This window comes from Suncus etruscus, chromosome 2 (genome assembly GCF_024139225.1).
Source record: "Suncus etruscus isolate mSunEtr1 chromosome 2, mSunEtr1.pri.cur, whole genome shotgun sequence".
Lineage (NCBI taxonomy): Eukaryota > Metazoa > Chordata > Mammalia > Eulipotyphla > Soricidae > Suncus > Suncus etruscus.
This window is the reverse complement of record NC_064849.1, coordinates 91,853,809-91,871,215: the sequence shown is the minus strand read 5'-3', so window position 1 is coordinate 91,871,215 and position 17,407 is coordinate 91,853,809. Positions and strand designations below refer to the sequence as shown.

The 17,407-nt window shown below is 43.2% G+C and overlaps 1 protein-coding gene across 1 annotated transcript in view; it reads left to right on the top strand.

The window, feature by feature from the left end:
• ADCY2 (adenylate cyclase 2) overlaps nt 1-17,407 on the top strand; it is a 341,754-nt gene that overhangs the window by 307,130 nt on the left and 17,217 nt on the right. Inside the window, exons 16-21 of the mRNA XM_049767904.1 lie at nt 5,604-5,741; nt 7,646-7,786; nt 8,415-8,584; nt 11,813-11,897; nt 14,790-14,948; nt 17,068-17,214. Of these exons, the coding sequence (XP_049623861.1) occupies nt 5,604-5,741; nt 7,646-7,786; nt 8,415-8,584; nt 11,813-11,897; nt 14,790-14,948; nt 17,068-17,214 (840 nt within the window). The remainder of the gene's footprint in view (nt 1-5,603; nt 5,742-7,645; nt 7,787-8,414; nt 8,585-11,812; nt 11,898-14,789; nt 14,949-17,067; nt 17,215-17,407) is intronic.

Below are 17,407 nucleotides of genomic sequence, written 5' to 3'. Positions count from 1 at the left end.
CCTATCTAGAATCTAAATAAAATTTAAAAAAATTAGGAAGAAAAAGGTGGGAAAGAGCGACAAATGTGGGAGTTTTTTGTTTTTGTTTTGTTTTGTTTTGTTTTTTTTTTGCATAAGCACAACAAACATTGGGGAAATTAGAAAGGAAATACCATTGTCCTAAGAGATACATGGTGACTCCACCCATGAAGCATACTGTCAAAAGACTTACTACAGGTTCCAGGCATGTTGTCAAATTCCAATGTCTCTCTTTATGGTCCCAGAGAAAGTTCTGCTCAGTTGCGATGGTCAAAGTCAGTATTCAGTAGTTAGAGTTCTTGATTTTTGCACAAGTCCTAGTCTAGGATGAAGCCTAGGATAAAGTCTTTCTTTGTGGTTCCAGGAAAAATTCTGCTTAGTCGTGATTGTTGTAGTCAGTCTTGTGTACTTAAAGATCTTGATTCTTGCACAGATCCTGAAGCATCTTCAGGATCATCAGGTATTTTGATTTCATCTCACCATTGGGTATTGAGATAGGGCAACCTGCCTATAGATTAAGTTGTTGTTTCCTCATCGTCAGAGTGTCTTCTTGACCTACCCTGGAGCAGGTTGGTGCCAGGGCAGCATTCAGGCCTCCCCCAGAGAGAGTTTGATTCCCACTGTGCTGATACCAATGTTGAGATCTTAGACCACACTCTTTCTGATCCTGAGCACCACCAATTTCATGAGAAGGCTTTCTAGAAACCTTTGATTATGCTCTTTTTATGCCAGTTAGTACCAGTTCCATAATGAACATTAGGTGGTTGAGCTTTGAAGAACCTAGAACATAGCTGGAAGGTCCATTGCATTTATGCCATAAAAGTTTAGACAATCAAAAGATACAAAGGACTATAGTGGCTCAGGAAAGAGAGGAAATAGGTTTGACTGAAATTATGAAAGTCATAAAGCAAAAGATCAATGATGACAGGACTGAGCTCATAGAAGACCTGCTTTCATTTCCATATGCAAAACAACTTAAATAAATGCTTATGACCTCTTAGATGTGTACCTGTAAAAAGTTCTCTGAAGATGGTCTGAATTTTGATAAGCTTATATTTCACTTTTTTGACTATTTATTCCTAAACCAAATAAACTGAACCCAATGATCATGTCATGATTCAAGCCATAATTTTTATTCAGAGCTACAAATCAAATAAATGTCCTTACTTTTTTCTTAATTGGATTATTTCTATTGTAAGATCCTAGCCTTTCATGTTTTTGTTTTGTTTTGTTTATGGTTTTCGGATCACACCCAGCACTGCTCAGGGGTTACTCCTGGCTCCATGTTCAGAAATTGTTCCTGGCAGGCACAGGGGACCATATGGGATGCCGAAACTTGAACCTATGACCTTCTGCATGAAAGGCAAATGCCTTGCCTCCATGCTATCTCTATGACCCCAGCCTTTCATGTTTAGCCCATCTTTGGTTACCTCTGATCCCCATTAACATCTTTAACATCTTTACCTCTTTCTCTTGTATCTATCAAGAATTCAGATCAGTAGACGTTTTGGTTGTTAATTCCTCCAGTAGGTCTATAATAACAGATAACATTTGACCTAAAGCATTTATTTTTGATCTGAACATTTTCATCACCATATCTCTTGTTTTAAGAATAAGCATATAATTGGGTCAGAGAGATAGCATGGAGATAGGTCATTTGCCTTGCATGCAGAAGGACAGTGGTTCGAATCTCGGTATCCCATATGGTCTCCCCATGCCTCCAGGAGTGATTTGTGAAAGTAGAGCCAGGAGTAATCCCTGAGTGCTGCCAGGTGTGACCCAAACCCCACCCCCCAAAAAAAAAGAATAGGCATAAAGTCATATTATTTAAAAAATATTTTCTTAAATAAAATCTTGAATCCTAGTGGATTCGGGTATAGATATGTTCTGTCTTCATTTGTCAGAAACAAGCACATGCAATGATCTCTCTGTGGAATCTGATAGTTGACATTCTGTCAAATATCCCTTTTTCATGTCTGATGAATTTCCTCCAGGACCTCAAACAGAGTGTGGTTGGCAGCACTGCTATTATGGGCAGTAACAAGGCACTAAGTGGGCATGACAAGAGCCTTTGGTGATGGCCTTTAAGATTCTGCACATTCAGAAATCTATAAATCTGCTCTACTTCAAAGAAGTATCATTTAGGGGCTAGAGTGATAGTATAGTGATAGGGCACTTTCCTTAGTCATGGTCAGGTTCAAATCTCAACATTTTATATGATCCCTTAAGCACTGCTACGACTGATTCCTGAGTTGAGATCCAGGAGTAAGTCCTGAACATCGCTGGGTGTGTGTCTCTCACACACATACATAAACACATGCACACACACACACAAACTAACAAAGAAACAACAAAAGAAGAAGATGTGGTTCTTCTCAGGTCCTGAAGGGAATGTCCTTAGAACACAGCCAGGATGAAGATCCTGTAAGCACACCCTCAAGAGGTTCTAGGAGCAGTCAGAGGGTCTCAGGAGTGTCAGCCTGAGGAATGAGCCATGTCATTGCTCCTAGAGTGCCTGACACTACAAGTTGTCTAGGGGGGAATAGTGTGTGTGAAGGAGCCTTTTGCATCATCATCAGATTTTGAGCTTCTTAGTGTTTCTGTTCAGTGTTGTCTTCTCCATAAAGGCCACAAGAAAAGCTAACTTGGGCCCTCTCTTAAGATCCTTATGTGATTTATTTTGACACTGAGAAAGAATAGCCAGACTCTGCTTCATCCCCTTTGAGAGGGGAAGAAACTAAGATTGGAGGAGCTGGCCAGGTAGCACAGAGATTAGTCACTTGCCTTGCATGCTGCCAACCCTGCTTTGATCCCTAACTCCACATGTTTCCCCAAAGCACCACTAGGGGTACTCATGAGCACAGAGCCTGGAATAGCCTCTGAGCATTACTGACCCTGATCCCTAAATTCCAAAAACAAAAATGCAGTAAAATGGAGGAGGAGGGGGAGAAGGAGGAGAAGAAGGAGGAGGAGGAGGCGAAGAAGAAGAAGAAGAAGAAGAAGAAGAAGAAGAAGAAGAAGAAGAGGAGGAGGAGGAGGAGGAGGAGGAAGAGAAGAGAAGAAGGAGGAGGAGGAGAAGAAGAAGAAAAGGAGGAGGAGAAGAGGAGAAGAGAAGAAGGAGGAGGAGTAGGAGAAGAAGAGAAGAAGAGGAGGAGGAGGAGAAGAAAAGGAGGAAGAGAAGGAGGAGGAGGAGGAGAAGAAGAAGAAGAAGAAGAAGAAGAAGAAGAAGAAGAAGAAGAAGAAGAAGAAGAAGAAGAAGAAGGAGGAGGAGGAGGAGGAGGAGGAGGAGGAGAAGGAAGAAGAAGAAAGAAGAAGAAGAAGAAGAAGAAGAAGAAAGAAGAAGAAGAAGAAGGAAGAAGAAATAAGAAGAAGAAAAGAAAAGAAAAGAAAAGAAAAGGAAAGGAAAGGAAAGGAAAGGAAAGGAAAGAAACAGAGACCAGAGTAGGGACTTAACTTGTAGAAAGCTCAGAAATGTGGGGGTCTGAGTCACAGGCATATGAGCAGATGGCTACTCCTCTCCATTTCTCATGATCTGTATTCCTGAGGTTGTTCATCTGTGACTTTGTTTCCATCTATAATATTATCCAGGATCCGACAGAAAAAATGTGAAAGAGAGAGAAATAAAGAGCCATGAGCCAGTGTTAAGAAGTGTAAGTACTAGCTAGTCTTACCATTGTGCTGACTTAGTCATGCAAGTCCTGGGAGCAATAGTTTTTCTCCTTCATTGGTATCTATTGCTTGATTAGAATTATTTTTTTTTTTTGTGGCTGGAGAGATAGCATGGATGTAGGGTGTTTGCCTTGCATGCAGAAGGACAGTGATTTGAATCCCGGCATCCCATATGGTCCCCTGAGCCTGCCAAGAGTGATTTCTGAGCACAGAGCCAGGAGTAATCCCTGAGTGCTGTCAGGTGTGACCCAAAAACTAAGAAAAAAAAAAGAATTATTTCTTTCACTAAAGTCAGCACAAGTGTCTACTGACAGGTTCCATAGACTAGAATATTCATTAACTTGCAAAAAAGGAATCACTTTCATGTTGTGGCATGAATGAGGTGGAAGGGTCTTACACTGAGTGACATGTGAGTCCCCAATAGTTTCCTGGATCAGAGTATCTGTCACAGCCAGATCTTGAGAGGCAGAATGTGGATGGTATTTGCCATTGTTGAGAAGATGGGGGGGGGGAGGCTGGGCCATATATAAAGAGTGTCCTTGATGCTAGATGGAAACTTCTAGAAAACCACCCTACAACAAAGTGAGTAAAATTATAGTGTGGTAGTAGTATCAAAGACAATAGAGGAGCCGGCGTGGTGGCGCTAGAGGTAAGGTGTCTGCTTTGCCATCACTAGCCTAGGACGGACTGCAGTTCAATCCCCCGGCGTCCCATATGGTCCCCCAAGCCAGGAGTGACTTCTGAGCGCATAGCAAGAAGTAATCCCTGTGTGTCACCGGGTGTGGCCCAAAAACAAAACAAAACAAAAAAAAGACAATAGAAATAAGGGCCAGGAGGATCAGTCTGTGTTAAGAAGCTTGTCACAAAGAGTGGGGAGTGCAGTTAGGGCAGAGAAGAGACCACTGTGACAATGAGAGTTGGAAATGGACAAGAACTGGGTACTGAGAGGAGGGAAAGTGATAGGCCGGATACCCCTTCAGGAACAATATTGCAAACCATAGTGCCTAAAAGAGTTCGTGTGTGTGTGTGTGTGTGTGTGTGAGAGAGAGAGAGAGAGAGAGAGAGAGAGAGAGAGAGAGAGACAGAGAGAGAGAGAAGAGAGAGAGGAGGAGAGGGGAGAGAGAAGAGAGAGAGAGAGGAGGAGGAGAGGGGAGAGAGAGAAAAGAGAGAGAGGGGGGGGGAATGTCTTCCACAGAGGTAGGCAAGGGGTAAGGCAGAAGGGAAACTGGGGACATTGTTGGCAGGAAATGTGCATTGATGAAGGAAGGATATTGGACAATGAATGATTGAAACTCATCAACAGCTTTGTATTTGTGAAAACAATAACCCCAACTATATTATGAACAACCTTGTATCCACAGTGTTTAAATAAAATAATGAAAAAAGTGTGGAACAGGGTCACATTTTCTAGCCTGTGTTTCACACAATTTCCAAATGTTAATGAAACACAAAATACAAGTTGAGTTTCTCCATGTGGAGGGTGGAATGGAGGCCCCTAGGACAGGTTGAATATAAAATGACAAAAACCAATGTGTGCTCTTCCAGGGTACAAGCAGGCCATTCTGTAGTCCCTGCTGCTTTCTCATGATTTGCTGGGTGTAAATTGACTTTCTCTGGAAACCGCCTGGATCTGTGAGCACTGTCCCTTAAGCTGAGACCTCACAAACCCTCAGAGTCGTCTAATTACCTGACACCTTCTTTCCCTTTCTCAGACTTTCTTTTCAAACACCATTTCAGGTTTCTTTTAAAGGTCCCAGAGCACCACTGACTCAGATGTTCAATTGTGCACTAACTTGCTTTGTTTGTGAGGCTGAAGCCAACACCATGTTAATGAGGCTCGTGGGTCCCCAGGGTGGACTGAACATGCTCAGTATCCCCCTGAATCTATGCCTGTGTGTTCTCTCTCCCCACCCCAGCAATGCAGTAAGAAGGCATCGGCCTCCCTGCTTTGGCTCCTTAAGTCCTCTGGCATCATCGCTAACCGGCCCTGGCCCCGTATTGCCCTGACAGTCCTCACTACCGTCATCGTCCTAACCATGGCTGTGTTCAACATGGTGAGTCTGAGTGCTGGGACCAGCACTCAAGCCAACTCTCAGCACACTAAGAGGCCCCCTGTGCCAATGCTGCCCATTAAACCCAGTGCTCAGTCCTGCCTCAGGGGGCTATGAAAGAATTTTTCTGAAGAGAGAGTGGTCTCTTTCCAGAAGATTCCAGCCCTTCCTGGGCTCCTGCAGCTGGAAGAGAGTGGATGCCAGCTTTGGGGGACTCAAAAACCTGAGGAATGGGGATATCCAGGAAGACGTGGCCCACTTGAGCCTTTCGAAGGCCTGAATTTATACCTGAACTCCAAACACACACACACTCACACACACACACACACACACACACACACACACTCACATGCTGTGCAACTAGCAAAGTTTTTGTCGCATTCTCTGGTCTTGTGTGCAGGACAAGAAAACCACGCTACACACATGTACACACATGCACACAGTCATGGACACACACTGCGTAATACAGAAAATTTTCATCACCTTCTGTGGTCTTAGGTGCAGATCAAGAAAATCACAACTGCAGAGATGCTGCAGTCTCAGAGAACAGCCCAGAAAGAGAGAGGCTGGAAGAGACCCACCCCTATTATCAGGGTACCCCAGGCAGAGTTCTAGAATATTCTAACAGACACACAGTGTGAGTTTGGCTGTGCTTATCACTCAGCCTCCAGCCCCCTTCAAAACAGATCCACTTACCCAAGTGCTCTAAGAGTAGATAGAGAGACCGTCTGAAAGCTCCCTGCCCTAGACCCTAAGCATGAGGAGGAAACATGCAGGACCAGGAGTAACAATAGCAGCTGCTCCACTGCCTACTTTAGACTGAGCCTTTCCTGAGGCTGGTGGAGGCAAGCCCAAACTGCTTCTCCAGCTCCACGAGGTCCTAGCCAACCTCTCAGCACCAGTCCATTCTTGGCAGGTAGTGTCAGTGGAGGAGGCCCTAGGCTAGAAACTTTAAGTACAGTGGGGAAGATTGTTCTCCTTCATCCATGTTGGCATGGAGCAGGCCTCCAGGCCTGGGCATTCACCAGTTTGAGTAAGAGTGAGGCTGGCTGGGCAGATAAGCACCCTGTACTGACTGACGAGGCCATTTATTCTTATAAACTCCAGCCTGGTGTTATAAACCTGGGATTTATTTATCACCTCCATTCCCAGAGACCAGCTAAATCGGAAACCAATCGATCCACAGGTCGATTGTCCTTTTTATTGGATAATGACTCACTGTCTAACTGTTGGCAGCCTGAGTGCTCCTGAGTATTCAGGAACAGATGGGTTTGGGGGATTTTGATTATCTGAGAGGGTTTTTTTGTGTGTATGTGTGCTTTTTTTTTTTTAAACTGTGTCTGTGATGACTTTGCAGAGAAACAGCCCCAGAAGCCACAATTTGAGTTTCCTATGAGGACAGGAGTTCAGGAGCTGAAGAGGCAGGACAGTGGGAAGGGCACTTGTCTTGAACACAACTGCCCCAGATTCTATCTTGAGCACCACATATTAGTCCCCTGAGCCCCACAAGGGCTCTGTGAGTACAGGGCCAGGAGTAACTCTGATTTGCACAACACCAGAGGGGGATGCAGATAGAGGGGTGGAAGAGTGGAAGAGAGGAAGAGAGAGAAGAGATAAAGGGAAAAAAGGAGGGAAGAGAGAAGATGAAGAGAGAGTGGGAGAGAGGGAAAAAAGAGAGGGGAGGAGAGAAAGGGAGAGCAATAAATAAAGTAGAGGAGAAAGAGAGAAGAGATAAGGGAGGGGAGAGGGAGGAAAAGTGATGGTGAGGAAGAAGAGAGGAAAGGAGAAAGGGAGAAGGAAAGCAAAGGAGAGAGAAGTAGAGAGAGGGAGGGAAAGGCAGAGGATGGGGTTGGAGAGAACCCTTTCTTGACCCACAGCTAGAAATTTACTGCTAACTTTCTTTGCAGTTTTTCCTGAGCGATCCCAACCCTGAGGCCACAGTCCCACCGACAACTGCTAACACATCCAACGCCAACCAGAGCCTGAGCCTACCCACGGCCCACAGCCCTGCTGCCCTGCTCAGGGCCCAGAACCTATTCTTCCTGCCGGTGAGGACGGAACGCCACCTGCAGGCTGCCTTGCCCCTTCCCTGGCCAGTTTCTTCTTGGGCTCTCAACTAAATGGGTCAGACCATCAGGCAGCGGCAGCCCCAAGCAGGCAGTGCTGACTCCTACCCCCCACATTCAGTGGCTCTGGGGTGCTCCCACACCTACCTGGGCCCCTCCCCACTCCCTGCAAGCTCTCTCTCTTCTTTCTCTCTCCTCTCTCTTTCTCTTTATCTCATTCTTTCTGTCTCTTTTTCCTGTCTCTGGCACCTGTCTCTGTCTCTTTGTCTCTTTCTCTGTCTTTATCTCTGTCTGTCTCTCTATCTTTCTGTCTCTGTTTGTCTCTGTCTTTGACTTTCTCTATTTCTCTCTCTCTCTCTCTCTCTCTCTCTCTCTCTCTCTCATTTCTTATTTAAGTCACATATTATTTTCCAGAGCATTAAGCACAGAACAAGACAAAATATGGGTAACCTATCTACAAGCTAACCCATGAGCTTGTCTGTGGTCCCCAACACACACTCTCTCTCACACACACGCACACACACACACACGCACACACACACACACACACAATACCCTTGTCTCCCAGATGGGCTGTTCAGTCTTCACCCTTCTATTTCCCTCCCCACAGTACTTCATCTACAGCTGCATCCTGGGCCTGCTGTCCTGCTCCGTGTTCCTGCGTGTCAACTACGAGCTGAAGATGCTGATTATGCTGGCAGCTTTGGTGGGCTACAACGCCATCCTGCTCCACACCCACGCACATGTCCTGGACGACTACAGCCAGGTGCTATTTGACAGGTATGTGTTAAGGGAGTGAGACTGGAGGTAGCATGAGTGATGAGCAAGGGGCAGATTCACTGTCTTCTTCCTATGGGGCCCAACATGTGAGCATTGGTCAGAATGGGTCCAGGAAGATGCATCTGCAGATAGACGTTGAGGACCAGACTTTAAGTGCATTTACATCTACAAGGTCCATCCCACACCTCATAGGCAGTTTGGGATCAAGGCTAGAAATGGCCCCCACATGCCTTCTAAGTGTTCAGTCACCTCTGATAAGGTCCATGCAACAACCAAATTACCTCGAGATTCGTTTCTCAGGAAGAGTCCTAGTGTTGGACCTCAGTAGGACTTGACTATTTTTGATTAAAGCCATCCCATGTTTCTTGACCTCAGATCACTGATATTCTGATACCATGGACTGTTAAGGGAGTCCAGGGAATTTGTAGGATTCTTAGTTTTCTGTCCTCTACTGAGGAAAAACTGCCACAGCTCATTGCCTCTAAGTTAGGATGACCAAAAATGACTCCAGATATTGTCCCAGAGGACAAAGCAGCCCCTGACCTCACCCCTACCTCCTCAACAGCTAAGGCAAGATTCACAAGGAGGAGGAGAAGGTGGAAGAGAAGTAGCTGTGTCCTTGTGGTCACATGGGTGAAGACATGAGCACTGTCCACTTACCTCTGTTCTAGGGACAAGCTGCTTTCCAAGGGTAGAAAAGCCCACTTTGTCTCAGCCATGAGGCCAGAAGCTGAGAGGACACACCTCCAGACACACTAACTCGGATTTAGCAAAGATTTTCTGTTACCAGCTTTCTCCCTTAGCTTATCATGAATACATATTCTCGACTTGAAGCCAGAAACAGCATTTGGTTAATCCTTCACATCTTCATGGCAAAGCAGAGTTTTCTGTGAAGGATTGGCTTCATTTTGAAACTCACCAATGTTTCTGCATAATTCTCTATGATAATTCTGGAAGTAATGTAAAATAAAGATATTTAATATTTTCATAGTCCTGTTGCCCTCAGAAGGTGGTTTGTCTTGAAACCATGTGACCACTTTCCTTTCTTCTCCCACCAGAAGCTAAGTGCCAGGGATGGGCACCCCTCCCCAGGCCCCCATTTCCCACCAGTGAGAATGCTTTCAGAGGGACAACTGCTGTGCATTCTGTCCAGCTAATTGAATCTCCAGTATACTTCACTCCATGAAAGTCTCATAATCTGTAATCAAGCTTAGGGTAGTCAAGCTGCAACCATATATAATTGCATTAGGGAAATTTTATGAGATCTGAGACAAGAGGAGAAGGAAATCAGTAGTTAAGCTTTCAATCAATTTTCAAAATCTCTGACCAGATATGCTGGAAGATATCTCTACTGTGTCTGGAAACTATATCCACTCCATGGCACATGTACCTCACAGCTGACAGGGCACTGAATCGTCCTTTTGGAATTATAAAGTTCTTACTAAAAAAAAAAAAACAAGAGAAATTTGATATGCAGATTTCTGAAGGGGAAAGAATTCCTCCTGGGGATGCTCCAAGAAGCACAATGCGTCTGTTTAGACTGAGGAAGAACCTGGGCAGGAAGGCACACATTGTTGGGAGAAAGAGGCAGTTGCTTTTAGAATGTTCGCTCTTGTCATTCTGGGTCCTTTGTAATTGCTATGTTGGTTTTACCTTTTATGATCCCTAAAGTTAAGGATATAGAGGTATGAGAACTCTGAGGAAGGAAGTGGGTTTTGCCTTCACTTCTCTCCTGACCTGTAGATTTGGTAGTATTGGGAGCCTTTCCTGCTTCTTTTCCTAATCTTTCCCCCAAACCCTAGCCCGAGAAATAATAGCACAGTGAGTGGGAAGCTTGCCTTGCACATGATTGCCCAGGTCAACTAAACTCAATCATGACCCAGGGAAGATTACCCCCAACCCTTGTGACTTATAGGCTCCTCATTCTCGGCCTTAGTGATGATGCTGCCCTAGTTCTGTCACACAGGAAATGTGAGTCTTTGAAAAAACAGACACCAGCTAGTTGGAATATTTTGGTGATGGGCAGCCCCAGCCACAAAGCTGAGATGCTGTCAGTGGTGGAAACTGGCTTAGAAGATAGAGAAACTGTACCACCTCTTCTCATCAATGGGTCTGAGCTATGGAACTCACTCAGTTGACCCATCCTTGCCACCTTCTCACTAGCTCTTGTTTCCTGGGCCTTGTTCCCATCTTTCTGTAGTCAACATGGTAGTGAATCCATCCTGCTTCTTTCCACCATGATTAGCTGCTCATTCACAAAGAAGCCCCTCCCACCTCCAGATGGCCAATTCTGACCTGGGATGGACATTTAACTCTGACCTGGGAGAAAATGGGTGAAAGAGAAAGAGATGGCTTAGTCCAATTGACACCTAAGCCTGCTGCTGTGCATGGTCACTTACAAAGTAGACAGACCTCGCTGTGGCCATGGAAAGCTGCTAGCCTACATCCCAGCTTCTTCCACAGTGCACTGTGCCCCCCTTCTTGGATCATGTTATTGAATATGAAAGCATGCAAAAAAACTTTAATAAATAGAATTTTCTATCAGAAAACATGTGATTAGCATACCTGTTCTGTATGCATAAACATTCCTTGGGTAGAAAGGGTCACAATAAAAAAGTTTGAGGGACCTTATGCTATACGTCAGTGATGCTGGGACTGAGAGCACCTTGATTAGAGGGGAAGGGGGTACTGCCCACAGCTCTTCTGCTGGCTTTGCCTTTTTTGTATGACATCAGAACATTCAACATACATACAAGATACAACATACAACAGTGCCTCCCAGAACATTTTATGAAAATGTGCTCTCCACAGAAGAATATCTTATAGAACTTAATTTTCCTATTTCAGTTGTATCCTTCACATGCTTATTAATATTTTAGCATGTTACCTACCAGATTATCCAGATATTCGAATATAATCAAGAAAATACTAACATCCCACTATTCTGTTTGTTAGAGCATGGAATTAAGGGGGGAATCTGAATTCAATTATAATTCGTTTTATTTTACCAAGTTCCCCAGAGATGTTTTTTTATTTTACCAAGCTCCCCAGAGATGTTTGTTTAGATTTAATCTGTTCAAAGACATGCCTGAAACATGTGCTGTGTACATTTGGCTGGAGTAGACAGAAACCCAGGGGGAAAGTTCTAAGTTTGGTAGATAGGAGAATTCTAAATCTTCTGTTATGTCATTGGTTGTGTTGTGTTGTTTGTTTTTTCTGTTTGTAAAGACCAGGCATCTGGAAAGATCTAAAAACCATGGGCTCCGTGTCTCTCTTCATCTTCTTCATCACCCTGCTCGTGCTGGGCAGACAGGTAAGAAGAATTTGGTCTCTGTCAAATTCTGTTCTTGCATAGCTTCTTTCACTGCTGTATTTATCATGTATTTTGGATGGATAGAGCAATTCATTCCTGCAATCATGCATGGGAGCATCAGAACCATTACCCATGGAGGCTGAAGCAGATACAGCAGGGAAGACATTTGCCTTGCACACAGCCAATCTGGGTTTGATTCCTGGCATTCCATATGGTCCCCCTGAGCACCTCTAGGAGTGATCCAAGTGTGTTCATTAGGTAGCTGCCTCAGGGGAGGAAATTGGGGGACATTGCAATGTGGGGCCAAACCCTCAACATCCCCGGTCTTGTTCTGGCTCTCTTCCTGGGTCTGCATCAAGTTCCTCACTTGGTTCTCTTCTGAGAATTCTCTGCAGCAGGATGAAGGTCCCTCAGGTCCTTTGGATAACCTGACTATCCAAAAGAGGCTAAATACCAGATGCCAGAATTAGGGTTTGGATTGCTGGGGGCTCTCTATGATCCTGACAGTTGAGTTGGGCTAAGAACATGCTTCACTGCTGGTACCTTCAAAGTATATCTCATGAACTTCAAAAATATTCTTCAGTGTCAGTGGCATTGCTTCAGGAGATCATCAGACCTGACTCAATCCCCCCATTGGTTCCCTGTAGTTTTTTCCAAGTGTTCTAGATCCTACCAGAAGGAAATTTGCTGAGCTCTAGGCAAATTCAGTCTTTCAGAAAGCCAGAGAAAGTCTAGTGTCATACATAGGAAATCTCCCCTTTCCTCCTGCTCTCTTCAGCTCATCTCAGGGATCTTATGTTTTGCTTCTGTCTAAGCTTGATAGTAGATATGTCTCTTCCTAACATCAGCCAGCACTAACTAAAGAATTGGTCACAATGACACTAGCATTGAAGTAACATTAATTAAATTACATTCAAGTGTGAGCCACCAGTGCTATGTTCTACTGTCAGAACTTGTCACACTTCTGGTTCAAATATCCCAGCCCACCAGAAATCAAAGAAGGATCTATTCTCCCAATGAGAGTCCTTGTTAGTATATAGAATGATTCTGATTGATACAAAAGCTAGAGAAATTGAAGCATTATAAAAAAAAAATTAAGTACAGTCAAGCTTTTAACATATCTCTTTCGCAGCCTTTTTCAAAGATATCTCATTGTATGAGATAAAAATGAGGAGAGGGAATAATTCCTGATATTTCATACTCAGTTGCATCACAAACCTGTCAATGAATCATTTTAGGTTTCGAAATGTGAATATTTTCAAATCAGCATTGATACATGAATAAGTCGTGAATGTGCATGTGATGGATTTTTTTGTAATGTTGTAGGTCTAATCAAATCATAAAACAATCCCTGCCTTTATTATTATTATAATTTATTATTATAATTTATTATTATTTATTATAATTATAATAATAATAATTATTATTATTTTTGCATTTACCTGTTCATTTCTCTGCTGGATGGATCCTACAGTGCCAGGACCTCAAACCAGACCAACCTTGGGTCTTTTAGTTTCTGCAATTTTGCAGACGTAACATCAAACCCAAGAACTTTCAGTTTCTACTTAGCTCTCTCCTTATTTCAGCAGTGTTAGCAACAAGTTTCTTTTTCTTAATATTTTTTCCTTTTTAATTCATTTATTGGCTAGAAATCCTATAGAATTTCATAGGCACAGCATCAAGAGCTCTTGGGTTTTTTATTTTCATATATGTATATATATACATATACATATATATATACATATATATATACATATATATATATATATATATATATATATATATATATATATATATATATATGTCAGTCGGATTCTCAATTTAAAGTTCCAGAATCTTCCCACCCCTGAAAGATCCACTCCCTCTTCTTCCCAATCCTTCATTTTTCACTGAGTCTAGGCCTTAGTTTTGTTGAAAAAAAAAATGTTAAATGTCAATACATGATAAGGCAGAAACACATATATTTTTAGCAACAGGCACCATCCTAATTAAATTATAGCAGGATGAACTTTTGTCTAAATAGAATGTCATTCTCAGTACAGTGCAATCCCAAAAGAAAAGGAATGCATTTTTTTCAATGAATACTTAATTACCTAATTTGTGGTTGGGAAACCGCTTTTCAAATTCTAAAGGCAAACTGCCATGCGTGAACACCATTATCTTTTAAATGCGAATCATCAAACAAGGCCCTCTCTCCACTAATGTGTTTTTCATTTTTCATTACTTCACTATTCATATTCTATTATGCATCTTTTTTAAAAAAAATAGAATAATTCAAGCCACCTCTCCCTAATGCAGCCCAAGGAAGCTTTTCTGGTGTGTTTTTTTTTCCTGCCTGCCTAACTTCTCTAAAAGCCTTTTAACTTTGGTCTTATTTCTGGTTCCTTTCCAAACTCTTTTTATTTTATTTTATTTTTTGTAATTGGTGTTCAAGGTTGAATGGAAGTTTTTTCTTTATTTTTTGTTTGTTTGGTTTTTTGGCCACACCTAATGGTGCTCAGGGGTTACTCCTAGCTTTGTGCTCAGAAATTACTTCTGGCAGTGTTTAGGGGACCATATGGGGTGCTGATAATTGAACCAGAATCGGCAGCCATGTGCAAGGCAAACACCCTCCATGCTGTGCTATTGCTCTAATCCTGGACGAAAGTCTTTAGGGGGGCCACCAGGGGCTTTGTAGGACTGAAGAAATCATTCTGCCAAGTGAGTGGGTGGGTTGGAATGATTCAGTTGGGGGGGGTTGTGTTCTTTGAGTTTCTCTTTTGTTGTTGTTGTTGGTGGTGTTGTTGTTATTATTATTATTATTATTATTATTATTATTATATTTTTAAACCTCCGCTCTGTGGCAGTACACGATGCCTATTGTTTCTTTACCCTTGTGTCCTCTTGTAACAGAATGAATATTACTGTAGGTTAGACTTCCTGTGGAAGAACAAGTTCCACAAAGAGCGGGAGGAGATTGAGACCATGGAGAACCTCAACCGAGTTCTGCTGGAAAACGTGCTGCCCGCGCATGTGGCCGAGCATTTCCTGGCCAGAAGCCTCAAGAACGAGGTCAGATGGGCACACGGGCCTGAGCAGAGGGTTGGCAGGAGCAGGGTCTGGGAAAGCTAGAGCTCCTGGCTGGGGCTCAGCTGCCTGTAGACCTCCCCATATTGAATGATCCCAGCAGCAGGGTTATAGAAGCATAAATCCCAGATTGATAAGTTTCCTAGTGGGGTTGGAATCCCCTTAGAAGGGCTCCGTGGTGAGTCGATCTCATTTTTCTGAGTCTTTCCCTGCCCGCCCATCCCAATCACACAATCTGAAAATGCAGCTGGAAACACTGGGGTTCCAAAAAAGTCAGTACTTTAGTCATTGCTGACTTATGAGGGGTCACCTTTTGCACCAGCTCTCAATGAAGGCACCAATCCCCCAATCCTTCTCTAACTAGCTAGGAAGGGACTTAGTGCATCAGAAGGTTGAACTAAGGGTCTCCAAGCTGCCCGTTCCAGGAAACCTCACAGGGATGGGCCCTTTTCTGCATGAGAGGCTGGAAGTGGGGGTTCTATGGAAGGAAGAATGGGGCACTCAGCTAGACCCAAGTGCCCGGGTTAGGGGGGAAGGAGTGCCCACATTACCTGCCAGATTTACCCCAGCCCCACTTGTTAACTTCTGCTCTAGCCCAGCCTACCCACCTCCTCACTGAGAAAACCCCCAAGGCTGGGACTAATTTTCAGAGCAGAAATTCAGGTCATGCACTAGCACAGTCAGGCAGTAAGCATACCCTTTGAGTGACCTTTTGAGCAAATATCATAGATTTATACAAGATTGAAGAGTCTGGGGAAAATTAAAATCATCAGTTAAAATTAAGAGCAAGAGTGATAGTTGAGCAGGTAGGACATTCTCCTTGCTTATGATAGATTTCAGTTAAATCCCTTGTATCCCATATGGTCCCCCAGAACTGCCAGGAGTGATTTCTGAGTTCAGAGTCAGGAATTAAGACCTGAGCACCACAGTGTGTGGCCCTAAAACAACAACAACAACAACAACAACACTTAAAAATTCCAGCAATAGCAGCCCTGGGAAAATTTTACCAACCTCCTTCCAGGAAGTTGACTTTACGGGAATGTTTTGCAGAACACCATCCTTTGCTCCTGAATCCAACATTGGCTGTCCACTTCCTAGTCATGGGTGATACCTTAAGATGAAGAATCACATACACACACACACACACACACACAAACACACACACATACAGGACACATACACACATTTACACATGTCACTTTAGAAGCAGAGTGACTGATGTCTGCTTCTAGGGAAATGTGACTGATCCCAAGTCCAGAGCAGAAATCAAATATGTTGAACTCTGACTCTTTCCTTTGTACCATGAGACCTTTCAGAGTCTTTAAAAGTGTTTTTATTAATTCTTGTATATTCATAATACACATTGATAAAACATTTTTGTTTTTTTGTTAATAATTACACAGGTTTCTCATTATTAGATGTATCTTTTTCCTTCTTTTTTGTCCTTTCTGAAGATAGTGTATGTAATTTTTCTCAAAATAATAAAAGAAAGAAGGAAATCATTCAAGAGAGCAAAATTTAATAGATTAGACAATGGCAAAAGTGATGATGAAATAAAAAAGAAACTGATTTTTTTTCTTATTCACAAAATAAATAATACCATGAGATGACTGATAATAAAAGAAAAATTGTAGCAGCTGTTTAGATCCAGCAGATACTAAGAGAATGATTTATGATTTATAATGACACATTTGACCGTTTAGAGAAATGGGACATTTCTCTTTATAAAATCAAATAAAGGGCTGGAGAGATAGCATGAAGGTAGGGCAATTGCCTTGCATGCAGAAGGACGGTGGTTCAAATCCTGGCATCTCAGATGGTCCCCTGAGCCTGCCGGGAGCGATTTCTTAGTGAAGAGCCCAGGAGTAACCCCTGAGGGCTGCCAGGTGTGACCCAAAAACAAAATAAACAAAAATCAAATAAATAAAACCAACATTCTGAAATCATTAGAAGAAGAATATCAATGTGACCATTCCCATATTCCTCAAGAGTTTAGGTCAGTGACTATGAGTCTTTTCACAATAGCAAGCAAAGACTTCTTGGGGGATTTCAGTGGGATGTAGTCTTGGGGTCCCCGGGCTCAGTTCTTCCTTCCTCCCTGCAGGATTTGTATCACCAGTCCTACGACTGTGTCTGTGTTATGTTCGCCTCCATCCCCGACTTCAAAGAATTCTACACTGAGTCGGATGTGAACAAGGAGGGCTTGGAATGCCTGCGCCTGCTCAATGAGATCATTGCTGACTTTGATGATGTAGGTGTGGGGTGGGGCAGGGCTGAAGGGTGGGCAGTGTGGTACTTCTATTTCCAGCACACACCCCAGCATTGCCCTGGGCTTGCCTCAGCTGTGTCCCTGCTTAGACTTTTGCCCTAGTGGCATTTACATCCACTGATTGGTCTGGAAGCCTTTGTCCAGACTAGAGACACACAGATGTTTTATTTTCCAG